At 39.1% G+C, this 27,642-nt stretch overlaps 1 protein-coding gene across 1 annotated transcript in view; it reads right to left on the reverse strand.

Moving 5' to 3' along the window:
- LOC102432467 (cadherin-6) overlaps nt 1–27,642 on the reverse strand; it is a 128,625-nt gene that overhangs the window by 24,113 nt on the left and 76,870 nt on the right. The window contains exons 2-3 of the mRNA XM_006081482.3: nt 23,268–23,624; nt 1,438–1,732 (exon numbers count right to left, since the gene is read on the reverse strand). Coding sequence (XP_006081544.1) covers nt 1,438–1,732; nt 23,268–23,495 — 523 coding nt within the window. The 5' untranslated portion in view covers nt 23,496–23,624. The remainder of the gene's footprint in view (nt 1–1,437; nt 1,733–23,267; nt 23,625–27,642) is intronic.

The following is a 27,642-nucleotide window of genomic DNA, read 5'->3' on the forward strand; positions in this document are numbered from 1 at the left end:
TCTAAATGAAAAAGGTGAAAGGATTATCCCACAAACCTTATAGACAGATAATAGTACGGTGATTACCAGAGGGAAAACAGGGTCGGGGGAGGCAGAGGAGGGTAAAAGGGGGATAAATGGTGATGGAAGGAGATTTGACTTGGGTGGTGAACACACAATACAATATACAGATGATGTATTACAGGATTATACTCCTGAAACCTATACAATCTTATTATCCAATGTCACCCCAATAAAGTCAATTAAAAATGATCTCTCTGTACAAAAAAGTCAATGGTACCCTGAGAGTTGTTCAGTGACAACTTGCATATCTGGTTACGGTTGTCCTGGGTGGTATTGATGACAAGACTATCCTTTATTAATTCTTTCTGTCTTTTACCACCAAATGGAAAAATATTCTTCCTAACAAATCTTCCTTTTAAAAAGAATTCTAATTCTCCTCTTTGCTTGGTGATAATCTGTGATTTTTTTCAAACAAAACAAAGTGGCTTTAAGTAATGGGATGAGCAACTTCTTCGTGAGAAAAATTTAGATGTTTTACAAGCACTTCTATGGATTAAATATTTTCAAAGTCTTGGAACTTTGGACTGAAACAGCTGTGATATATGACTCAGAATCATAGAAACATTTTTATTATATAACTTAGCTCTTTTGAATTTGAGACTGAGTGAAAATTAAAATAACCTTATGTGAGTAGTTTAATATTTGTCATTGTCTCCCATGAAGTATATTAATGTGGCTAAGAATGATGTCAGTAGGATTTTTTTTCTTAGTTGAAATTCTGTTTACCTTCTCCCAGTCTAAGCAAACTAAATGCACAAATATTAACTTTAAAATTGGTAGAATTGTGCACAAAATATTAATTTACCATATTAATGTAATTTACTGATTTCCACCAATTAGTAAAAGATATCTCCCTTAGACATCCTCTGCATATTTTTTATGGATTGAAAAGAAGTTTTCTTTGAGTCTCTTCTCTAAATATACAGTCACTTAAAGCAACAGTCATTACTCTTTAGTCTGGACTGTAAATCCAGGCTTTTGTTTTCCACTGAGGAGATTCTTACTTGGAACCTTAATGCCAGTATGTGCTAAGAGAAATAGAGAAGGCTGCTGTTTTCCAGCCCAGGAAATAGAGCAGGAATTTAGGGTGGGAGAAGTAGGTGAGATGGCTCTCTTTCTTTTTCCTACTCTCACTCTACCCTCATCTTTAGAGGAAATGCAGTTTTCTTAAAAAGGATAATAAAGTGAGACTAGAATAGTATTAGGAAACACGGGGGTACTTACAAAAGGGACATAAGTAGATTGTTTAAAATATGGTACTTTAGAATTTAGCATCTATATTTATTCAATCAGTAAGTTTCACTCATAGGATTCTTTGTTTAGTTGATGAACTGGAGGAGAAGCATTGCCTGGTTGAAATCAGGTCCCACTCACCCACATCAGACATTTCGGGAACAGTGGCTGTGTAGACCTCCTTGGTGAAGATTGGTTCATTGTCGTTGATATCATGGATCTTGATGACGAATTCAGACTCAGGCTCTACAGGAATCCCTGTCTTTTTGTTTACAGCTTGAGCTCGAAGGATGTAAGTAGGTTTTTCTTCCCTGTCTAACCTTCTGGTGGCTTGTATATCCCCTGTGTTTTCATTGATAATGAAGAGATCTCCTGCTCCATCTCCTGAAAGGATATATTTAAGTGATCCATCTCCTTTATCCTGGTCTGAATGTAACTAGTATAGAAAAAAAATTAAAGAAAGTAAAAATCAAACGTGATTCTAAACTCTTTGTCTTTATGATGCATGCTTTCATTCAATCCTTTCTAAGGGATGCAGTTCTTTTCTTCTACTATGACTTCAGTACCTCATAGTAAATACCATTCATTAATGAACATGTTTCCTTATAATCATAGAAATTTCCAGAACTGAAACAGAGCTTGGAGAAGATTTAGTAATCCTTATTTTGAAGAAGGGAAAACTAAAAGCCAGAGTAATCACAAGACTGGCTGGAATGAAACTATTTTTTCTACAGCTTTTAGATTCTATTAATACACTCTCCTCCTCACTTTTATGTACGCAGACACACTAAAGAAGCAATATATTATTAAGAAAAGGATTTTGGGTTTTGAATCAGAGAGACCAGGGTACATTCTGCTTCTATACTGAATTTAGGGGAGCTAGCAAATCTCTTTGAGTCTAATATAATGGAGACTATAATTGATTTTCTACATGAAATTTATGTATTTATTTATGAATCAATGAATGAAATTCAACTCAAAGCATTTGAAAAACATCTTAAGTACCACTATGGACATGGCCTTGAAAACGGCGCACTAGATCATTTACAAGGTCACTTGAAATAAGAACATTTAACACTTAGATTTTAGTTTAATATGGGAAAGGACCACTTACAAAGCAGAGCCGCCTAAAATTGCATAATCTGCCTTAGGAAGTAGTGGGTTCCTGCTCCTGAAGGTAATCAAGCAGTGACTCTAATATGGTTAAAGTCATTGCAATGGGTCAGGGTAAAGGGTTGAATTAAATGGATGTGAAGAGACCTTTGAATTGGAAGAGGATGATGGTAACTTGGAAAGTAGCCCATGTTACCTAATCCCAAAGATTATTTTCAAAGAGTTGACTTCCTGTTATTTCCCATGTTCCCTTTTCCCCACCTTAGCAAGAGTATCCCATAGGTCTTCTAATCTAACCCTTATTTACAGATTTCCCAAAAGTGCTCTTTACTGAGAACTATTTTCAAACCCCAGTTATAATATCAGCTACATACAGACAAGTTAGTTTCAGTGGGAAGGCTGCTAATCTCTACCTTATTTCAACTTCATCTAACCAGGGTATGGGCCATGTTACAACAGTTATGGCAACAGTAGCAACAGGTAAACCAGCTCTGTGCCCTTCTGATAAATGCTATATGGAATGGTCACAGTAGTGTCTAGAAACAAATCTAAAAATAGAATTTCAGGATAATAAAGGGATCCTAAGGATAATATAACCCTGCCTTTCTAAAAGTGTATCACATGGAATGTAATTTATATAAAATGCTGACTCAAAAGGGTTCTGTGGTCCAATAAGTTTGGGAAATACTTTATAGTCTGCCTCTTTCTTGGCGTCATCCATTGCCCATTAACATATGAAAGACTGAATGTCCACAGTTCAAAATTATATTTGACTTTATTTCATCTAGCTTTCCCGAGTTCTCTTATGTAAAGAAGCCTTTTTGGATGTGATCCATAGTGATATTCCCCAAAACAGTGTTCCAAGAAGCAAAGTTTGGGAAACATGAGCTAATTGAATCCATCATCGCAGAGTCAAGAAAACTGAAGTTCCCTTTTATGTAGTATTTCCCAAATCACACAGCTCCCATGAAAGCGTCAGAGAAGTATAGAACTAAAGTGCAAGAAGAGGCCTTATAGACGATTGGGTGCAACCTCCCGGTTTTTAGAGATGGGAAATTGTGTCCAATGCCACCCAGCTAATGCTGGTTAATAGCAGGGTTTGAGGAAGAGAATATTATTCATACAATTAGTGGCCTTGAAAGCAGTTTGACAGAAATAATGGAAGATAAATGCGCATGGGGAGGAAATTGCTTAGAAGTGAGACAAACGCAATAAGAAATGTAAAACAAGAGCACTCCATGATTTGTGTAATGTGATATGCTAAGAAAACGTTGAAACCATGATTACACAGAAAGAGCCACTGGGGAACATTTAACTCTCCACCATCAAACTCTAATGACTGAAGTGAGCTCTTAAAAAGCTATTTCATTAGCTCATGAGGAACGCAACCAACATCACTGCCCATTGGGTCCTGGCTCCAGGGCAGCCATGGTTAGTGCCCTGGCACAGTGCAGGGGCCCTGCAGCCGCAGCCCTAAGTATAGGTCTTGCTCATTCTATTTCCTCCCCAAATATAGGATTCTAGCAGTCAATTAACCTCCCTGTGCCAGATTCCTTATCGGTAACATGATGATGATAAGAGCTACAGGACAAGGCTGTCATGAGCATCTAATTAAAGCCTGACTATAAATACCACATTAAATGCTATGTAAATGTGATAAAAGCACATGTGTGTTTTATAAATTACAAAGCTCCTTCCAAATTTAAGAAATCATTACTATTTTAAACTCTCAGTTCATCATAAGCATGTTTTTGCTCTGCTTTTGACTTTGAGAACTTTGTTGTAAGGACTTTGAAAACCCAATTTTGCAAATACACAGTGTCTCTAAGGTGAAATCTGTTATCAACACCCAGTATTCTTCTACCAGGTGGCAATTGCCAGTTTCCCATGTGATTTATTATATTCTGCATTCCACTAGATTATAGACTCCCCTTGGCCTGTTCTCGCATCCCTCTCAATGGTAATTGTTGCACACTTAGTAGGTGAATACCACATCTGGTCACAAGATTGATTCAGGTAAAAGTAATCAGGAGCTTATTTTTAGCTGTCAGGAGAGACCGTTTCGATGACTTATAGAACAAACCCCCGAGACGGTTCGGAAGAGCAGCAGAAACACTAAGTAAGAGGGTGAACAGGGATTGCTCTGCCGATCCCAATTCTGATTTACCAATATTTGAAACCCAGTGGGAAAATGCACCTCTTCACTCAGGCGTATGATGATAAAACAATTTAACCTCATCCCCTCCACCTGCAGGGTGTGTGTCTGACGGGGTGCAAGGCGACAGGAACCTCAGAAGCTTTTGTATAATTCTTTCCCTACTTCCCCCAACCCCCCTTACCTTGAACTCCCCCGGGGCCCAGCTCTTTTCTCTCTTCTTGAGGAAAAAAGGAAACATAAGACATCGGTGCTAGTGAAAGGGGTGGTGACAAGCAGACATTAGGGGTTTATTGAGCACTTAGATTTTAATTGGATTTTTTCTTTTGTGATGTCATTCATCACGGCCACTGTAAAGGCAGAAGTTAAACAACAACAAATAAAAGGTTGTAGGCTGCCGGAGGCATGTTCTTACTAATTTCAGTTGAATGTGGCTGTTCCATTAAGCTTAATCATCTGGTTCACTTTTAACGATTCACCATCAAGTAAAAATTATCCGCTTCCCTCAGAAAGGCACATCTCATCTGACGCTGGCGGGACTTTTACTACATACCTGTGGCATTTGGTTTTAGAAGGAGCTCTTGGTCTTATTTGTTTTTTGGTTGATTTATTATTATTATTTTTTTAAGTGCATCACCTTGACAAATTTGGGTTGTGGACGTGGCCCCATGGAGAGTATCACCAAAGCAAATCTTAGTGTCCTCCATCCCCTTTCTCACTTGATTTTAAGATAATTCCATGTATCAAGAATATATGTTCCTAAAGTTGCCAGATAATTTAGCAATTATTACCAAACATTAGGCACATGGTCCAATCTGAGCAATATGAGGGAGGAATACAACTTATTGTCTCAGTTCTTAAATAAATTTCTTTAATAACCAATGAAACCTCAATACAATTATGTCACTTGTATTTGCTAAAAAGAACAAAGAAGTTATAAGCATATTAAGTACACTGACCATTGTAATTACACTAGTGCAGTGATGGCGAACCTTTTGAGCTCAGCGTGTCAGCATTTTGAAAAACCCTAACTTAACTCTGGTGCCGTGTCACATATAGAAATTTTTTGATATTTGCAACCATAGTAAAACAAAGACTTATATTTTTGATATTTATTTTATATATTTAAATGCCACTTAACAAAGAAAAATCAACCAAAAAAATGAGTTCGCGTGTCACCTCTGATACGCGTGTCATAGGTTCGCCATCACTGCACTAGGGACTGGGACAGAAGACACCTGTTAAGGGTGAAGAAGCTACAAGATTTTACTGAATCATATTTCAAGTATCATCCCTTTTGCAGAAAATAATGAATAATGTATGGAAAATGATCCATTTTATGGAAAAGTTGTTCCATAATAAACATGATTTAACTGTCAACCAAGACCATTTAAAAACACTTATTGTCTTGAAGAGGCAACAAATAAAAAACAATACCTGTCTTCTACAAACTTGCAATTTAGGCTCTTAAATACTCATATGTAAAAGATACAGAATATAAGCAGAAATTAGGTAGTTGAGTACTTTAAGTTTTAGGAATAAAAAAATAAATGAAAAGATGGAGAACAGTATAGAAGGAAGTTATAAGTTGGACAAGGTGGAGTCAGGGAACGTGTTAGATCTTTGATGGTTTACGAAGAGTTCTTGGAGGAGTTTAGATTTACTAATGGAAGAAAAATGATTTAGCAACCAGATGAGTGCATGGCATGGTTTCAAGGTTCAGTGTGGGAGAAAGTCAAAGGATGCCTTGAGTAGGTGCCTGGGCTAATAAAAGTAATAATGTCAGCTAAAATAGAAATACTCTTTCCCTTGAGTTGCAGGATCCCATATTTTCTCACACTGCACTCAGATATGCAAGGTTAGATGCAGCTTCCTTATTATTATTATTATTATTATTATTATTATTATTATTGTTAATCCTCACCCGAGGATATTTTCCCATTCATTTTTGGAGAGAGTGGAAGGGAGGGGGAAAGACACAGAGAGAAAAACATTGATGTGAGAGAGATACATCAATTGTTGGCGCGAGGGTGGGGTGGGGGTAGAGGATCGAACCTGCAACTGAAATATGTTCCCTTGACCAGAAATGAACCCATGACCCTTCAGTCCATGGGCCAATGCTATCCACTGAGCCAAACCCACTAGGGCCTTGTTATTATTATTTTTTTAATAGCTTATCCCTCAAGCTCTGATCCTATTGAATATTAGGAACTCTATGTTAGGTTGAATATTGAGTCAATAATTTAGTGCAATTCAATAAAGTCTGCCTGATTCAATAATACAGTCTCTTTAGATAACTCTTTTAAATAAATCCTCGTCTTTCTGGTTTCAGCTTTCTTCCCTTGCCCCTGATCTAGTTTAAGATGACATCTGGGTGTATGAAGAAGAGAGAGCCACATGGCCTGAACCAGAGGGAAATTTGGGGCGTTTGGAACCAAAGGTAGTCCTTGCACTGTCCTTTGGCCTGCTAGTCTCTAGCCTGCTAGTCTCTCATCCATTACTTTCCTTAGTGGTGTCTGTGGTTTTGGCAGGTGGAATCATGACCTCAGCTCCTTAAGGTCCCAGGTGACCTGCTCTATTCTCTTCTCCATAGGCCCTCATGTCTGACTATGACTCCTTCATTGTCCTTGGTTGTAGCTAACGAGTTGCTTTGTCCTTGGTAGGGACCATCTATAGGACCATCCACCTTTTTCTTGCCCTGGAGAAGCTTTGGAAGGCTCTGGGGAGCTAAAATGAGCTTCTTCCTCACTACATGATTTCCCCAAAGGGAAAGGAAAAGCCGACTCCCCATTCACCTGTACCCACAAACTTGCCCCTGCTCCCTGGCCCCCTGTAAGGACTTCAGAGACATTGACTCAGGGCAGTAAAATGACTTCAAATACACACAGGGTTGTGCGTGTGCACGTATTTAGAAGCCAGAAATGTGAAATGCTGCAGGAGTACCCGGCCACATGAGTTTTGGTGACGAGAAGAGCTGATTCCCATTATAAAATCTGAGAGGAAAGCTGGGATGGAAGCGTGGCCTGCAGCCCTGAGCCTGGCACCAATAATTTTTGGTGATGACTAGAGGCCTGGTGCATGAAAATTCATGCACTGGAGGGGGGCGTCCTTCAGCCTGGCCTGCCCCTGTCTCACAGTCTGGGAGTCCTCAGGGGTGGGAGGTGACCTGGCAATCAGGAGAAGGCAGCACCCCATCACACCTCTGCTGCTGCCACTTCTGGCAGTGCAAGCCTCAGCCAGCCCTGGGAGGATGGCAGCCGCCATCCGAGATTTGCCTGTGCCTTGGGCTGGCCCTGGGTGGCTGGGGGGCTGAGGGGACTGGGGGACTCCAGAGGCAGGCATATGGAGGGGCCTGGCCTTGCCGCATGCCTGCCACCCTGGCAGGGCTGAGGGGACTGGGCGCCGCCATCTTGTGGCTGTGGGTGCTACCATCTCTGAGGGTGTGGCAGTCAATTAGCATATTCCCTCCTTATTGGCTGTGGGTGCTGCCATCTTTGAGGGTGGGGCAGTCAATTAGCATATTCCCTCCTTATTGGCTGTGGGCACCACCATCTTTGAGGGTGGGGCAGTCAATTAGCATTTTCCCTCCTTATTGGCTGTGGATGCTGCCATCTTTGTGACGGTGTGAGGGTCAATTAGCATAGTCCCTCTTTATTAGATAGAATCAGTGAGTTTTATTCTAGCTGGCCAGACCCATCTTTTGATTCATTGAATAGGCTCTAAAAGAATCTGGAAAATCTTCTTTTCTCTGACAAAACCTAGGATTGGGCTATCTCCATATCCCATATTCTTTTTCTGGTTATACTATGTTGCCTCTTGTAATGACCTGAAAAAATTAATTTCTTCTATACAACATAAATAATTTTGTGGAAATTTTCCACTTTATAACAGTGGGAATATTTTATCTTTAAAGTGTTCTTTTATATTATTTACTAGAGGCCCGGTGCACAGATTTGTGCACTGGTGGGGTCCCTTGGCCTGGCCTGCGGGGATCGGGCCGAAACCACCTCTCAGATATCCCCCGAGGGGTTCCGAATTGCGAGAGGGTGGTTCTAGGGTGACATACCGGGATTGGGCTCCCTCCTCTCTGGTTCTGGGTGTGTCACCCGAGAACCACAGCTGCCAAGTCACCACAGCTCGGCAGCACCTGTGTTGAGCATCTGCCCTTGGTGGTCAGTGTGCATCATAGCTACCGGTTGAACTGTCTGCCGTCTGGTGGTCATTGCATGTCATAGCTACTGGTCGGACAGTCGGACGGTCGGACAGTTACTTGGGCTTTTATATATATAGATCATTTGGGAATTGGTTTGGCTGGGATTTGGGAAAATAGTAATAGCAGGCATTTATTAAGCCCATACTATGGGCTAGAAAATGTGCTAAATTTATTATATAGATTAGATAATTTTTTACTCGTTATGAATCTCTTCCTATCCCCTCTACACTAATGAGGAAACTGAGGCAAGATAAAAGTTAAGTAACTTTTCAGCATCATACAACCACAGGGAGCAGAATTTGAGTTCAGGCAGTCTGACATTTCAGTCTAGTCCAGGGGTCCTCAAACTACGGCCCACGGGCCACATGCAAATACAAATATTGTATTTGTTCCCGTTTTGTTTTTTTACTTCAAAATAAGATACGTGCAGTGTGCATAGGAATTTGTTCATAGTTTTTTTTTTAAACTATAGTCCGGCCCTCCAACGGTCTGAGGGACAGTGAACTGGCCCCCTGTTTAAAAAGTTTGAGGACCCCTGGTCTAGTCTGTTAACTACAACACAAGTATTTTTCTCTCAATGTTTACATCCACTTTTATGAATATTTATTAAAGGCATACTCTATACCAAACAATATTTTAAGTGCCGAGGTATAGAGATCTAATGCAGAATTTTCCAACCTCTACACCATTGACAGTTAGGGCTGGGTAACTCTTTGTAGAGGTACCTGTCCTATTTATCGGCATTCTTGACCTCTACCCACTAGATACCTGTAGCACCTTTCAAGTTGTGACAATAAAAAACATCTCCGTATATTGCCAAATGTCCTTTGAGAGAACAAAATTGCCTCCACTGAGAGCCACTGATGGAATTCTCTATCTACTATCATCTTTCTCTCCTCCCATCTTTTTTTCTCATTATATACCTTATAACTTTAAAAATTCATTCAAATTATATCATAAAGAGTTCTTCATTTATAGAGATAACACATGACCCCACTCAATTCCATCTTTTATGTTTTGTTAGATTTAATAGCCACTGAAAAAGACTTGTGTTATGTGGAGGAGAATTTTTTGAAAAAGTTCTAAAAGTGAAAAAAAATTTCAATCTAAACTCAAGAAAAATTTATTCATATTCTTGACATTTATCTTTTACACTCGATACTTTGAATTTAATGTCAAAAGTACCAAAGTAACTAGTAAGTGAACAAAACTTTAGGTTGTAGTAGATGTAGTAGGCAGAATAATGGCTCTCCCAAAGAGGTTCCTGTACTACTTCTCAGAACCAGGGACTATGATCCCTTAAAGGCAAAAAGGATATACAGGTGTGATTAAGATAAAGCTCTTCAGATCGGGACATTATCCTGGATTGTCCTGACAGAGGCCAGCATAATCACCAGCGTCCTTCTAAGGGAAGGTAGGGAGTCAGAGAAGGAAATGTTCAATGAAGCGGAGAGATTGATTTGAAGATGCTACACTGCCGGCTTTGAACAGGGAGGAAGGGCCCATGAACCAAGGAATGCAGGCTCGAAAAGGCAAGGGGAGGGATTCTCCTAGCGCCTCCAGAAGGACACCTTGCAGACACCTTGGTTTTGGCCCAGTGAAACCCATTTTAGACTTTTGACTTCTTGAATTGCAAGAGCATAAATTTGTACTGTTCTAATTCACTAAATTTGTGTAACTTGTTAACAGCAGAAATAGAAAACGATGACAGTTGTTTCTTATCTCTGGGATTCAAGGTGAACTGAAACGGTATGTGGTTTCAGTTCAAGAATCCCAGTGAAGAGGGAAGAAAACTAACCTTTGGTGACACTATGTGTCTGGTACTGCTTAAGTGCCTTGTGTGATACATCAACTAAGTCTCATAACAACTCCAGGAGACAAGCATTACTTTCTCCTATTTTTTTTTTCAGAGAACCTGAGGTCAGGGAGGTTAAGTAACTGACTGAAAGTTAAGGGCAGAGCCAGGAAGGATACCAAGATCGGCCTGACTCCAAAGTCTATGTTCGCTCACGTGAGCACATACTGTCGAACAACACTTTCCAGGATGATTACAAAAGTTTCCCGATTCCTTGTATTTATTATATTAGGCCCCAGGCTAAGTTATTTGTAAATTCTATTGGCACAAATGATACAAACTGTAATAGAGGTTATTGTTCATTTTGGACTTATCAATTAAACAAATGCCTTTTGGTTTATTCACTGCATGTAGTTATTTCCCCCAAAAGGCATTGTTTACTCCTGCCTTGTGCTTGGCTCTGGATGTCCAAGGTCTTCGGCGGATGAAGACATTAGTCTCAACTCTTGCTTAGTCTAACATTTTCATTTTCAAAATGCCAGCGGTAAATCAAGTTGAGAGCCAGATACCCAGTCAAAAATTGATTTAGCAAGGCACTGTAACTCACCAGTTTTAATCCTGCTTTTTGCCTCATACTGTAATCTTTTCAGCAATTGACAAAGCTAAGGATACACACACACACACACACACACACACACACACACACACACTCCCCCTCTTTCTTTCTCTCCCTTTCTCTGAAAGGGTTAGCTAGCTAGCTTAATTAGGCAGGTTTAGGTTAGGAATAAAAAGGGGCCTATGGGGGAAGGAATACATAATGGAGACTTGAAGATGCCAGGGTATTTATCTTACTTGTACAGAGAGTAGAGAAATGGAATAGGCAAATAGAAATATATCTGACCCCTGCAATTAAAGACAGCCATAAACCAAAAGGCATCTCAGGCCTGAGCCATTAGAGTTACTGTAAGTTAGGCCAAAAGTAGCCCTGACCCGAGTAGCTGGGAGGGCCATGAGATAAGGCTTTCTCTGCCAACACAACTGGGAGAGCTATAAGATAAATCAACAGTGACTCCAACCAACAAGATAAGGGGAGAGAAGGTGGGGGACACCACGTGGGCTTTGAACTTTGAAAACTAACTCTATGTAGCACAATGACCAATAAGAAGGGCCAGATTCAGACAAAGAACTGCAGCCTATTTAATGCTTCAAGACAAAGAAAGCAGCGATCACCCTTCTTAAGGGCCCCTCTGTCCGTCCAGGAGGGACAGAGTCTCAGGCTTAGAATTTAGAATTAGGTTTTAGAGGTAGCGTCTGCCTGCAATAAAGTTTCTGTACTTTTCACCTATCACCTTGCATCCGTGGCTTCATTCTTCAAAACCATGGAGACAAGAACCCGGGAACTCAGGGCATTCCAGTTCAATTTTCGCATTTCATCTCTCTCTATCTCTGACACTACACTTGGAAGAAAATATTTATAGATAAATGCAGACATTTAAGACACAAGAAATCAAGCAGCAGAGATTTAAAAAATTATGTTTCTCACTAGCTAATGGACTTTTCCTCAAATATGTTTTTCTTCAAAGATAAAAATCATATTAGATATAATAATCTTATGTTGACTCTTACTTGGGATTTAAAAAGTTAAAGCCATATCTTCATAAAACAAGTAGTTTACTTGAGGGAGAGACTATTTTTTATTCAAATTCAAAGCTCTCAAGCATCCCATATGTGCTCAGGAAATGATGATTAAATTGAATTCTGTAACCTACTCATACAGTCAAGGAAATAATGGTGAGCATTTCTAGGAGAGAAGATCATGAGTTCATTTATTAGATTTTCTTTCTTGGGAACTAGCATATAAATTCTTAAATGATTTGAACAACTCTTTTTTTTTTCTTTAAGGGAACTAACTGTGAAACAATCAGTGAAGAGAAATGTGAACGGCCCCATCGGCTACCCTGGGTAAGTGTCCTCACAATGATGTTAGAGTCATGAACTTCAGCACTCCAACTCCTAAGCCTGTGTGCTATTATGTCACGTGCCCGCCATGTCTGAAATGGCTCTCTGCTATGTTAATATCTTAATAATGTGGTTTTAGGGAGGAGTATCTGATGTAACCATATCAGAAAAGCTGGATTCTGGCTTCCTCAAGTGGAGGCATGATCCTGTGAATCTCTCTTACATGTGAGAGAGCACGCCCTAAACTGTAGTGCCTGATAGAATGTGAGATAACATCATCACTGCTCCTTATCTCATGACCAGTTGTCTGCAGTGAAACTGCTAAAAACCATCCATGCTGCCTCCACCTGCTAGGGGATGACTTCCCTTGTGTTGTGTGTCCTGTTCTATCCCCCCTTAGAAGTTGCTTGATGGTTTGCTTCACTGCCACATTATCACTGTAAAACTTAAGTCAGTGATGTGTAGACTGCTGAAAAGGAGATACAACTGAACAAAGTACTGCCACTCAAGTTTGCCCAAGTCACCTAATTTCTTTGATTTAATTTTAAAACTACATTTCACTTTAAGAGGCCGGTGGATCGGTAATCACCAAGATCATAGCTTTAACACAGGGTAGATAGTCCCCCCTTTTATTCTTTTTACATAATACACATAGGTGGGAGGATGGATGGAACACTCAAGATACAAATAGGATCAGAAAGTAATTTCTTATAATCCATTCTGCCTTGCTTTTTATTTTTTAATTTTTAAAAAATCGTTTATTTGGAAATAATCTCAAACTTAGAGAAGATGCAAAAAAAAAAAAAGCTTTACTTGATTTTTAAAAGAGATGCTCTCTTCCTGGAGGGTATTTGGGGGGCGGGGGGGAGAGATGTAGCCCCAGGCTATAGATTAAGGGAGGCAATGAGCCAGATTCTTATGCTTTCCAATTTATGAAAAGAAAACAATAAAAGCATGCCACAGTTTTACATGTCTCTATTTTAAAGCAAATTTTCTTTGCATCTCCTCTTTTATGTTTCTCTTCTGAATTGTACTTAACATAAATAGTAGAAAGAATAAAAATGAGATTGTTCTCCACAGATGATGATTTTTCCTGTGAGAATTAAAAATATGTTGATTAGAAGAAAATATAGTTGGTAAAAAAAGAATTAGTCATTATGTAGAATTTTTCTCTCCCTGTATGATCACATTTGTCTTGGTCGTTGATCTATTGTGAATCATTGCAATCATCGTTCTCAGGTCTTAAATGATTTCTCTTTTACTGAGCACACTGTACTTTCTTAGGAATTTTAAGAGAAAGAAGTTTGTTTTCTATTGGTTAACTCTGGCTTTTTCTCATTTTGTTTCAAACTTTCTTCTACTGAGACCCCAAATAATGTTTGGTTTTCATTTGTAAAAGTCTTAAAGGAGCCAGCTTTTATGATATGATACTATTTGCTATATATTTCCTTTTTGTCTTTCTTGTTAGTTCATGCACATACAACTGTGTTGTCTTTAGTTTCTCTGGTTTGCACTAAGGAAGCTTGAGTTTTATCCTATTGTATTGTAAATTTTTGTGTCACTTTGATGGGAAAATTTCAGAGGTAGTTTCCATGGAAAGACTTTCATAATAAATTTGGTTTATATGTTTACTGTTTATATATTCTTGAACTTTAAAGACTAGATTTTCAGTTGTCAATTCAATGACACAAAGCACCACCAATGACATCCATATCAAACCATTCATGCCAATAAAGTGGGAGGCAGTTTTCAGACAGTATAGCAGATTTTCATCTTTTGTGGTCATTGCAGCTTAATTAAGGAATACTTGACTGTTTCCAATGTGCGAAATCTGTGCCAGGCACCTTGGAGGATACAAAGATGAGCAAGATGTGTAGCCTAGGGCCTTGCAGAGCTTACAAAGATATAAGTATTCAAAGGTATAAATTTAATATCTAAAGTACCAATCGAAAGAGCAGTGCTGGGATCCAATATAAAACACTACTCAATTATTGAAGGTCAAAAATTCAACCTTAAACAAGAGATTCATTATTTTGCTCTAAAACGTGAAGCATTCAGGGTAATTAAACAAGTAAATCAAGAGTAGTTTTCCCACAATAAAACTTTGATTCAATAATATTAGGAGATTGTAATATTATTCCAATTTAATTATGATAACTCCAACTTGAAATATTAGGATGCCTAAAGTACTATAGTCATTTTTTGAATTACTGGGACACTTAACATTTCACAGTAATTTAAATAATATAAACTCTAAATTGTGGTGCAAACTGATGCTTTAAAATGAAATAAATGATAAGTAGCCTTAATAGGAGGATGAAGAAAAGTTACCAAGATTGAACACAAATGCACACTAATGTGATCGTAGTGTTCGTTTTATTTTTTGTTCGGTGGGGATAATAAAGAAAACTTGGTATTTTTATGTATGCTTAGCCTTCAGAATTGCGGTTGATTAATCAATCATATTTGCAGATGCCTTAGCTGCTTTGACACCATCTCCTGACCCATGATGCTTGGCTTCCCTGAAGGAGGCAGAACATTAGTGGGATGTTCTGGGCACCTTTGGTTCTTCCTTCCCTTCACCTTTTCTTTCTTTGAAGGCACACTTCGTAGCAGGGAGCCATCCTGCCTGGTATTGGTCTTCCCTTAGTTTTCTATGATACACCAGGCCCATTCTAAGCCCTTTCTGTGTATTAACTTATTTAAGCCTCACCTCAATGACTTTATTACCCCCCTCATTTAACAGTTAAAGAAATTGAGGGCAGAGAGGGGTTAAATAACTTGCTCAACATACCTAGATAGTCAGTGTAGCTGTGACTCAAACATAGGCAGGCTGCCTCTGCTATTAACTTTGCACTCTGGTGAGTAATTGTTGAATGAATGAAAAGCATTTTCTTTCCAAATCTATTCAAAAATGCCATAGCTGAGATAACTTCTTCAATTGCCTTCTTAACTCCAATCTCTGTTCCCTCTAGTCAGCATTAAATCCCACATCCAGAGTGATATTTCAAGCTTTTTGTTATGCTTTTATTACTGCCCTCAGGTCTGCCGAAATACACCAATGCACCTAAAATATTTATTCATATATTTCACACATGTATACGTTTTAATCTTTTAAAGTGCCTCTCTTTTCTTGTGTACATGCATTCTCTGTGAATGGAAAACTGGAAGAAACTATAAATATTTTTCCAGTGAAATATTTTGGCATGCTGCTTTTCTTCTTATTGCAGGTTGCATAATTTCAGATTTGATGCCTCACATTACCTTTGAGAATACGTGTTACTTTTACTTATTTATCAATAATGGCAATAAAAAAATCTCTTATTCTCTTCTGGGGAATTCTGAACTTTCCTTCAGCCCCTTCTTCAATTCCCGAGGGAAAGATAGGTTCGGAAAGAATACTGGAATGCTCATTAGGATTATATTGCATTGTCGTCTTAATAACTGACTGCATAAAGGCTTATAGGAAGGGGGAGTTGCTACCAGCAGTCTACATCTACACAAAAAGAGATGCCTTCTTGAGTTTCCAATGACACATTAAGATCTAAACATAATCCCTAAATTTGATGAAGGTTATAAAAGGCAGAACCCCTATCAAAAACCTGTTTATTTTTGGTAAAAAAAAAAAGAACATTAGGAAGATATATTTAATTTTGACTAGAGAGGTACTGCCCTCTAATAGTTAAATTTCTAATTCTGGTTATAATATATACTTGTCTTGTCATATTTAAAATGATGTTCTAATGCTGTCATTCATATCAATGGAAATGAAAAAGATTGTGGTTTAAGAACCTATTGACTGTTAATTACACACATATGTTAGGGATTTTTAATCTATTTTTTCAATAAAATTCAGTCAAAATTATAATTAGGGATTTTGATTTTAAAAGAAATATAAACTAGATGTGGACACTCTGAATATTTGCTATGGCAGATCAATAATATGATAAAAAAAATGAAGAACTCTGGTGCAAATCAAGAATTACACGGTTCAACAGTAGTACAAACAAGTTAAGGCAATCAGTGAAGAACTACTTAACAATGTCCATGGGCTAGATTCTGGGGGATTTGTTATAATGAGCATGTAGAGTCTCTATAACCTTCCAACAACCTCTAGCTCTGTTTGACTGGTAGAGCGTGGAAATAAAATAGCTCAGTGGGGACAAAAAGAATCTAAACCCTTAACTCTCTTTTATTCACCTTCATCCCTTTATTTTTTTGAACAAATTGAATTATAAGCAGAAGGATATAGGATTCCACAGGCATAACGACTTGGAAGTTGGAGGATTCTGGATTGGGTCATTGTTGGCTTTCTGTACTTTACTCTGTGTGACCCAGGAAGCTGAAAGTTGCCTTTGGGTTTGTGACCAAGGTCAGACATTTTAACTGTTTTTGCTCTCTACATGCAACTGTGCAGAGAGGGGAGTTCGAGACTCGGGGAATTGCTATTAAACGGGACATTTTCTTAGCATCAGATGGCAAACTGAAGCTTTTGTCATTAAGGAATTGAAATTAATTGGCTGGTAGTAGAAACAAAAGGAGGATTACTACCAATATTAGCAGTTGGAAAGTTACTTCTTGAGACATTTTAAAAAAGGACATCCAACAAGCAAGTGAATGCACGTTCTCTGAAATATACTATCAGTTGAAATATGAAAGTGTTAAATGGCTGAGCATTAAATTTAAATGATGAAGAAGAAAGATGTGCTCAAGGCACTTGTCCTGACTCAGGGAGAAAAGATTGCAGGTCATTGAAGTTTAGAGAAGGTTATCAAGAGAAATAAAAAAAAAGAGACTTTTCATCATGATGACCCAAAAGACCAATAAGTACATATCTAATTTTAAAATCCTCACATGTAACTATTTTGAATATCACTGATGTGTTCTGGAAATTAAAATCAAGCAAAAATAAAAGGAAGACACAAAATATTCATGCAAACATATTTGCGCAGCTCTTTAAAAGCAGTCTTTAAAAAACATTCTCTCTCTCTCTCCTCATGGCCGTCCCACAGCAGGTTCTCAGTAGGTATTCGTGACATTGAATTGAATTCTATCATTGAACACCAAAGTATGTGGTGTGTCTGTTTTTTCATTTGTGCCTTGCCCTGGCTCTGCGAAGCAGTGGTGTGTGTGAAGGTGGCGGTAACTGAACAGACAGAGGCCAACTGCCAAGTTCCGGCAGTTGTGAGACTTTGGATTAAAATACCTGACTGCTCTGAGCCTTAGTTTACTCTTCTATAAAACAGGGATATAGCGAACATGTGGGCATTAAGGTTGCTGTGAGGGTTCAATGAGATAATACACCTGAAGCACTTGGCAGCGTGTCTGGAACAAAGCGATGCCCAGTAAAGGTTACTGTGACGAGGCTTTCACCGATGCTGCTGTTTGAAGTAACAGGGGTTAAATGAGTCTCTGAATCACCCATCAAATTAGCACCAGGAGGTTTCTATTCTTAAGTTTATGCTCTTTTCAGAAAAAAGGAATATCATAAAGCAATGTTTTAATTACAGCATCTCTTAAATGGTCTTTCAGAATGTATATAATATGTTGCTTTATGTTGACTGATTTTTGGATCATGTAATTATAGGAACAAATAATTATTCATCCCTCATTTTAAAGGTGTATTTGGCTGACAACTTTTATTTTTATGGGCCATTAAAACATTACTGTCCAATCATCCTAAGAATATTGGCTTCGTTGAACTGGGTAAATACTAATTTTAAAGACTCAAGAGAAAGGCTTATTAGGAAGACGTGTACATCAGAGTTTCAAATAGAAGCCACATTTTTCTGATATTTTAAAAAGCACAGTTACCAGTTTTTGGGAAAGCTCTGCCAAAGAAGACCATCACCAACTTCCAAAAAACTAGCATCAGAAAATATCTATGAAAATATACGGTTCACCAAAGTCCACAAAAACAGACCTCCTGGTATGTTACCAAAAATAGGAGCATCTTGAATGCTTCTAATGGAGATTAGTTTTAGGTACACATTGTGTGGAAGAAGAGGACAAAGAACATTGTGAAGGATCAAGTGGAGGAGACAAGGAAATTAAGCTTCGCTGGGGTCTGATTAATGACAATATGTGAATCTTTTGCCTCATATTGTGCATAGTTCTGAGGTTTAAAAATATACTTATCTATGTTTTAATGCCTGTGCCTCGAACATCTAATCAATATCTGCCTCTGTTCCTCTTTCTTATTGAGCTTAATCTCACACGATAGACTGATCATCATCAAGGAATTGCTACATTACGTAAAGCTGGCAGGAAGGCATAGTGTTTTTCTGAAAGTGTGAAATTATGATGCTTTCTTCTTATTTTTCTATAAGCCAAAGATAACCTAAGTAGATTTTGTATTAAATCGTACACTCTTCCCTGAAAACCTGGACGAGAAAATATGCACCTCTTTCTGTTTCCTGTGCCGGCATTAGTGATTCTAATAGAATCACTGTCTGATTCTGAATAGAAATCTTTGAACCTTTGACTTTCTCTCCTTTGGTATCCAATTAATTGGGAAGTCCTGGAATTCTCCCTCTGCCGTGCGAGCTGACACCTTGAAGCGGTTCTTCAACATCATCACCTCCTTCAGGAAGCTCTGCTGAACCCCGCTCCCAGTTGGCCCTCTCTCTTATATTTCCATCAGACGTTTATCACTGAACTTGCCATGTTGTGTTATAATTATTGCCGATAATATTCTCCTAGGGCAACGATTCTCAAATTTTGTCACATATTGGAATCATAAATTCATAAATACTTAATTGAAAACCAAGTCAATCAGAATCTCTGGGGAGGGGAGACCCAGGCAAAGTACTTGTAAAAGCAGCACTTGTCAAATTTGAATGTGCATACAGTTCACCTGGGGCTCTTGTTGAAATGCAGCTTCTCAGGTGGGGCCCAAGAATCTGCATCTCTAATGAGTGCCCAGGTGACACAGAGGCTGCTTATGGTAAATCAGCATCCAAATATTCATGTATTTTAGAAAAAAATCACATTCCTTATCTGTATCTGTATCTATCTATCTTAAGCTCACAAACTCTTACCCAGTACAGGACCACTTCTTCCTACCTGGTTACCCCTACCTGCCACCACCATTCTAGGTGAGTCAGGTGTTGAAATGTTCCCATATGTCAGAGTTTGGGTTGTCAATATCTCAGCTGTTCGCAGTAAGTGCCTCCCTACCTAACCTGCAGAGTCCATGTTTGTTTCTCTGTTCATCTTATGGCCATGAGTGAAATGCTGAGGAGTATTAAGACAAGAAAAGGAGGAAGGTCTTACTGCTCTCACTTGCGCTTCAAGTTTTAAGTATGATCTTGTCTATTCACTTTACTGTCATCCAGCCTCCAACTCTGTCTTCTCCTGCTTCTTGGATGCTCATGTGACCCTATCTTTTTTTCTCTTTGGACTCTCGACAGCCCTTTGCTCCCACACCAATTCTCTAATTTTCCTTGCTTCACAATTGTCACTGTCATCTCTATTGACTTAAACCCAGAATAGCTGGAACCAATGAACACAAATACAAATATAAACAAATGTTTATCATGGAAAAACACTTTTCTTCTACTTTGAGTGTTATTTGTTCAACTGCACTACTTTTCCTCAGTTAACGCTTCTATCCATTACCTGTACTATTAATCTTTTCAGTTTTAGGCCTCAAGAAGAGGCTCTAAGTAACTATTTTTTACTAGGGATAAGGTTCAGTTAGCCTTTGTATACCTTTACATGGGAATCTGACTATTGCCTAATGGTTCCCAGAGTGTTCACTGAGGTACCCTGGGGTGTAGCAATGAACTCACTGTGGCACCAGAAAAATATTTAAAAATTTCCAGGGAAATAATGCAACAAACCCTTGAGCTCTGTCAGACATCTTGTGAAGTACTAGCTCAGAGTAGTTCACAGTTTCAACAGTAGGTGGTGCTACATTTCTTTTGATGATGTTACGTATTTATGAAGCTGGCTTGCCCCCAGCACTGTGGCAGAAGGCAGGTATATGCAAAAATCAATATGGAAAAGGAAACGTCCAGTCTGAGAAGTTGTGCAGTGCCTGGAAGGCACACACCTTCCATTAGTAAGTAACTGTGATTATTTAAGAATGAAATACATTTTTTTTTCTGTTAACTGATGCGTATTTTTGTCAAACAGTTATTTGTTTTTAGAACATAAATACTTAGTAAATTGTTTGGACCTAACTATTTCTTTTGACCTAAGGACACCGTGAAAAAAATGATTGAGACATTAAGGACATTGTGAATTGAGAAAATTTGGAAACTTTGCTATCGCCTGATCTTGAAAAAAAAATTTTTTTTTCAAAAGCTTCTTGACCCTATGGATCTGAATATTCTCATCGGTTTCTGTTTTATCCCATATTTATTAAAAGTGGACCAACTTGTTTCCACATGAGGAACCCAACCCGGTTTCTTTTTAAAATTTTATTTATTTATTTTTGTCTATTTTTTTTTTATTGTGGCATGAAGCACATTATAGTCTTCCTTTTGTCTATTGATGATACATAACTCCAAAGACAGATTCGGGAAAACGCCCTATGAATAGTGCACGAATACCTCTCACACACATCAGATGAAGCAAGGCTGCCCACTACTCAATCCCTGCCCTTGACTTTCTTCTCCAGCTAGTGCTCTCTTCTGTGTTACAGCTTCCAGGAGGTGGGGGAGGGGCAGGCGAAGGCGAGGCAGGGAAATTTATCTTGCTGCTAATAAAATATCCCAATCCAACCAATCAGATTGAAGCTGTGACTGTGAAGGGATTTCGCCTCTCTCCTTTACATTTCCCACCCACTGAGAGATCCATCAGTTACCTCATTTTACTTTTGCAATGATATAAAAATCAACATTCCACTTCGATGCATTATCAATAAATGTAATAGAGAGCATACAGTGGGTTTTTCACCAATAATAACAACTTCTTTATGCCCCTACTAGGTGCCAGCCACTAGTTCTCATCTGGCTTAAACTACACGGCAACTCCAGGAAGCAAGGCATTGCTGTTTTCTAGATGAGAAGCTGAAGCCGGGAAGGTTAATCACCGGCCCTGGGCCACAGCTCACGACTTTTCCCCGAGGCAATACTACTTCCCGCAATTATAATCCTAGAGCAGATTCCTAGGCGGTTTTGTTCACTGCTGCTCCTAGTGTCCTGAAATAGCCTGCCTTTCTTTAAAAATACATGGTATTTTTGTTGTACAAGGGCATCACCATTTGAGAGGAAAAAGCAGAAAAGAGAAAGAGGAGGGTCAATTAGACAAAGTACTTGAAAAAACTTCTATGAACAGTAGTTATTTGTATTCTAGAAAGTGCTTTAAAGATGATAGGATTATTAATGTTTCTACAACCATTACCCTATTAATGCAGCGCCATTCAAATTTCACAAAAGAAACAGAGAAGTACAGACACGCGGACTGTCTTCAGCAGTCGCACAGCGTGTGAATTTCACAGCAAATACAAGGCTAGGCCCTTGGGGATCTGTGTCGATGTTCACCCCTTCACCGAATACTTCCTCTCCTACTTTATTCCATATTAATAATTCACTTCATTGGAACTAAGCCTGGTTACCTCAGCCCAAGCCATGGCTGGCTCTCCCTCACTGATAGTGGTAAATACTTAAAGAGACTGCTCTGCACATGGTTATTCAGGGCTATTTGACAACAGATTGAAGTGTGACCACGCAGCCCTTGGAATCTGCAAAATTTATGCAATTTGCAGACGCTACTATTGATGTCTGAAATCGTAGCTGCAATCATAAACGAAGACGTTTATCATCTGTTACACATTCATCCCCAGTTTGTTTACGTACAGGACGTGTGATGATGATTTTTCTTATCAACACCATATGATGAAACACAGAACTCACAAAGTTCAAACCCTTACCCCTGGCTTTTTATTTTTCACATCTTTACAGTATGCAGATATTCTGCAACACGAATGGAGCTGATGATAAAATGTCAGGGAAACTCAGGCTGACAGCGTAACCAAGCTGTTTCCCTGACTCAGCGCCAGCCCTGGCTCGGGGCGATCAGAAGCGATGCCTCCTCATCCCACTTTCTGGAGTCAATAAAATGGTCAGATGATATTTGGAAATAGCACCTCCCCATAACCATTTGTCTCCTCTGTGAACCTCACCACGGCTAAACCACAAGTCTTTGAAATGCCCGGCTCTCGCCAATTAGCTGAGACAAGACAAACCGGCAGCAGCAGTCCCAACAGCCAACCGAAGGCGTGGAGGGTTTTGAGGGCAAAGGGCTCCATTAGGTCGGAGAATGGCTGGCACTGTAGGTACCAGAGTTAAGAAATAGTTAACTTGAACCCGGCCAAAGAACAAAAGCTCAGAATGTTTGCTTTCAGACTGAGAAAAAGGGACCTGCCTTTCCTTACGGCTTAATCGCTCTGTTCCTATTTTAATACCTCCTGCTTCATAGAATAAGCTGGGCCATATTTTTCCAGCTAAAGTAAAAATTAAAGGATTTATGATAATCCTGTGCGGATGGTTGTGGGCGTTTCATTTCCCACCGGGGCATTTCTCTCTCTTTGTAAGAGTGCTAACATTTCTCAGCTTCTTGCCACAGTCCTCTACCTGAAATGACTCGAGTGGGAAAAGAACTCTTAGCAGATAAGCAACAGTTCTTACTGCACTGGGGACTAGTGCACATCCTCCCCGTCTGTCTGCTAGCAGTAACTTCTTCAGGCTTTTAAAACCACAATGTCAGAGCACCCCATGGAATCCTACCTTGCCCACATACTGATTACCGGATCCCGTGTATTCCTCCAGGAGAAAGAACTGATTCCACATCCAGCTCCTTTTCGAACGGTTCAGCTCATGCCTGCTGTTTCCAGAGAGCTCCAGGGCCCTTTTCTTTGCTGGGAAACCACTAGTCCTCTTAGATAACGGAGTTGAGAAAGTTGGGTAGGGCTGACCGACCCAAAAGAGTAGCAAGAAGTACCGGTAAGTTCTCATTCTGACGACACGGTCCAGGCTCTGGGCAGCGGGGCGCCTCTCCTTGAAGCTCCTTTTGTTCACTGCACTGTATTCAGCGTCATTCCTCCTTTCTTCCTGAATGTTCTTTGTGTGCCTCTCAGAGGCTATCTGGAAAGAATAATAACATATCAAGTGTTTTTAGAGATGCTTAAAATTCAGTGTTAGAGTAAATAAGCTCTGGCAAAAGAAGACAGACATTTAAATAGCAAGACAACAAGAATAAGTTGGCTATCAGTTTTGAAATGAGGAAAAATGGTCCTTTAGATGTGCTAAATGGAAGGCACAGGGCCAGTAGGAAGCGGCTTGTTTTCCTTTCTCCTCTTCTATCACTTAAAAATCCTATTTTGAGTGATAGCGTTGCTGTAGGTCAACCTGCCAGAGTGGCTGATTTCAGTACTCTGGGTACCTGGGCTGAGATCTAGTGAGAAGAAATGAGTTTGTGTTTCTGATTCTACAGGGTGTCCCCCCAAAATGTATACACACTTTAATGGCCGATGGCTCAATTTTGAAAATGGAATGTATTTTATTAAACACTGCCTTTATAATTATTCAAAATGTGTGTGTTCATTTTTTGGGACACCCTATATTTGCATATTTATCCTCATGAACAAGTCTAAGGCAAAGAATATTACAGACAGTTTCAATTCAATGGAGAGTGGATAGTGTTGAAATTTTTCTAGAATGTAGTGAGTGCCTGTGATGTGTGGACATGTCCAGGTAGAGCCTGTTTTGCAGTCTCTTGGCTTTGGAGATGAGCTGATAGAACAGTCTGGGCCAAATAAGTTTGAAAAGGCCATGCACCTTCTCTTCAGAGTGCATATTAGCATATTGAAGTTTCTGAAGTGAAATTTTGTGATGATGATGATAAGCCTATATTTAATTCAACATTTCCCACATTTGACCAGGAAGGTGCATAGAAGAAGTAACAGGAGAGCCTTGAACTTTAAAGACTAGCCATTAGAGTTACCATAAGTTAGGCCAAAAGTAGCCCTGACCTGAGTAGCTTTGGCTCACTGAGAAGTTAGAGCAAAGAGGACCTTGGAGACAGGTTTAAGGAGGTTAGCCCGGTCTGAGCTGCCGCTGCCCATTGCTCCCCTAGTTACAAGTCTTGTGGGGTCCCTTAGAGGAAAGAAGTGGGGAAGGGAATGGTGCGGGCATGTTCCCCTGGCGGAGAGTGTGTGCTGGGTCCTTCATCCTGAGCATATCCATCTCTCTCTTGCAGGTGGAATCTTAGGGGAGGTCTCAGGGGAGGGGATGATAAAATTTTTATCAGCTTTCTAAATGTGCTTTTTCAGGGTTGTGGTCTCCACTGACTGATTGGCTGGTGCCAGAGCAGGGGGCGTTAGTCATTGCAGTTGGTCCTGAGGCAGCCACAGAGACACTTTTCTGATCTTGCCGCTTTTCTGGGTCTGGAGCTGAAATACAACTGAGGCCTAGATGTTATGTTTTTGGCTTTAAAGTCAATCTTCAGCCCTAGCCAGTTTGGCTCAGTAGATAGAGCGTCCACCTGCAGACCAAAGGGTCCCAGGTTCCATTCCGGTCAAGGGCACATACCTTGGTCACAAGCTCCTCCCCGGCCCAGGCCCTAGTCAGGACGCATACAGGAGGCAACCAATCGATGTGTTTCTCTCACATCGATGTTTCTCTCTGTCTTTCCCTCTCTCTTCCACTCTCTCTAAAAGACTAATGGAAAAATGTCCTCAGGTGAGGATTAACAAAAAACAAAACAGAAGTCAATATTCATTCCTTAAGGCTTTCCAGTGATATGCAGTGTTCAGGCATATCTCTCTTAGGCATGACGTTCCAGTCAAAGTCGTGGCTAATAAAACCGCAATTGGAAGTTGGTCTTATTGAATTCATGCAAAGAAGTGTATTGCCATGAAAATAATAATACTCACTCATTAAGAGTTGCCAAATCTGGAGGGATTAGGTAGGGAGGAAAATATAAATGCTTCAATATTGTTTATGAGGGTGTAATTTTTTTGTTTTGTTTTGTTAATCCTCACCCAAGGATATTCCCCCGCCCCCCACATTGATTTTTATAGAGAGTGAAAGGGAGGGGCCACACAGAGAAAGAGAAACATCAATGTAAGAGAGACACATTGATTGGTTGCCTGCTGCACACACCCCAACTGGTCATGCACCCCCCAGGCTGAGGATTGAGCCTGGATTGAGCCTGCAACTGAGATATGTCCCCTTGACCAAAATTGAACCTGAGACCCTACAGTCTGAGGGCCGATGCTCTAACCACTGAGAAAACCATCTAGAGCTATGGGGATATAATTTACCAAATTGCTATAGGGTAAAAACAAGTTTTCTTATATATGGAAAACAAAAGATTTTAAAATCAGCAATATTTTGAACAAATAATAGGATTATAATGATTCTCAGTCCATTCATTCCCACAAAACCAATTTTTGTTTATTCTGATTATTTGCCAGTATTTTTATTAATCCAGTTATTTCTTAGCGTTCTATAAATCATCTAGTTTAAAGATATGACCTGTTTAGAAACCTGTAATTTAGAGGAAGTCAGAGTCCCTTTCATGAACCTTTCCAAGGATGTAACGAACATATTTGCAAATGCATCAGAGCAAAACAATGACTGTCTGTAAATGACACAACTTAAAATGATGTGGTTATAAACCTGATTATTATGCAATTGATAAAGAACTCTGTTTTTCTTTGTAAGATAAAACTCTTCAAGATAACAATTTCTTGGTAAATAATAATTACTGTGAAATGACTCAAAACCCACATTTTTAGGTTTTATACACAATTTCAATATATAAAGAACAAATAGTATGTAGGATTTAAAAATATTACATGTGTGCACTGAACATCGAAAACAATTCATAGGCTTCCAATGCGTGGACCACAAACACATGGAATACTATGCTGGATGCCACCACAGGAGCCATCACTCTTAGCTTGCCCGGTGTCACTGACAGGGCACCTGAGAGGTTTTTTGTTTGAACTTGGCTTTGAATTTTGCAAGTTCCTTCTTAAGGCAGGCTGAAAATTTTAGGACATCCATTTTAATAAAAATATATGTATATAATATAGCATAGTTATTATTACTATTATTATTGTTATTTTATTTGGCAAAGGTTTCCATGTAATTTTAAGCATACTAAATAGCCCCAATTAGCTCAAAAACTTGTCTTTATAAGGAGAGAGAACTAATTTTTGAAGCATTCCAAGGGCCCATTGGAATAACTCAAAGTCACTTCTTAGTTAAAAAAGTGTTTCTTAACATTTAAACTTTGGGAAGGCTGTCAAACAACCAACCAAAAGATTATAATATACATTTTTTTATAAACCCAGGTAAAACAAATACATATTTTATAATAATGACTTTAAAAGATGTTAATACAACTTAAACTGGTTTTAACATTAAATGTTTTTTCAAGAACACAGGATCCTGATTAATCTATATAAATATTTCATTTCTTAACCAATAAATATTATACCCTAGTTATGCCATGTGGAGACAGAAAACACACCACATATAATACAGATGAGCACATATCACATAAAGACCATACACATACTCAAAATCATCCAAATTACTAATTTCTGTAGAAAAGGAACAAAATCTTTTTCATTTGCTTTTGACAACTTTTAAGAAGACTGTAGAAGGGGATGTGATCACAAATCTTTTTACCCATTTAGAAATAACCAGCTTTAGAACAACTTTTTCTTTCTTTTCTTTTTTTAAAAATTCTTTTATTGTTTAAAGTATTACATATATCTCTTTTTTCCCCCATTAACCTCTTCCTGGCTACCCCCATCCCCCAGCACATGCCCTCACCCCCCTAGTGTCTGTGTCCATTGGTTATGCTTATATGCATGCATACAAGTCCTTTGGTTGATCTCTTACTAGCACCCCCCCCCCCCCCCGGCCCAAAAAGCCCAAACACCCTCCCTTTGGGGGTTAACCCGTTTGAAAAGGGGGTTTAAAACTTTTTAAATGCCCCCCCCCTTTATAAAGGTCCCCCTGTTTGGGTTACCCCCCACCCACAAAATAATTTTGTTGTGTTTTCTAAACTACAATTTATCAATCGGTGCCGACCAGAATGAACATGACGGGGGGGGGGGGTGTTTTTTCGCTTGTAATAATTGAG

Source organism: Myotis lucifugus, unplaced genomic scaffold, assembly GCF_000147115.1.
Source record: "Myotis lucifugus unplaced genomic scaffold, Myoluc2.0 scaffold_0, whole genome shotgun sequence".
In the NCBI taxonomy this organism is placed as follows: Eukaryota; Metazoa; Chordata; class Mammalia; order Chiroptera; family Vespertilionidae; genus Myotis; species Myotis lucifugus.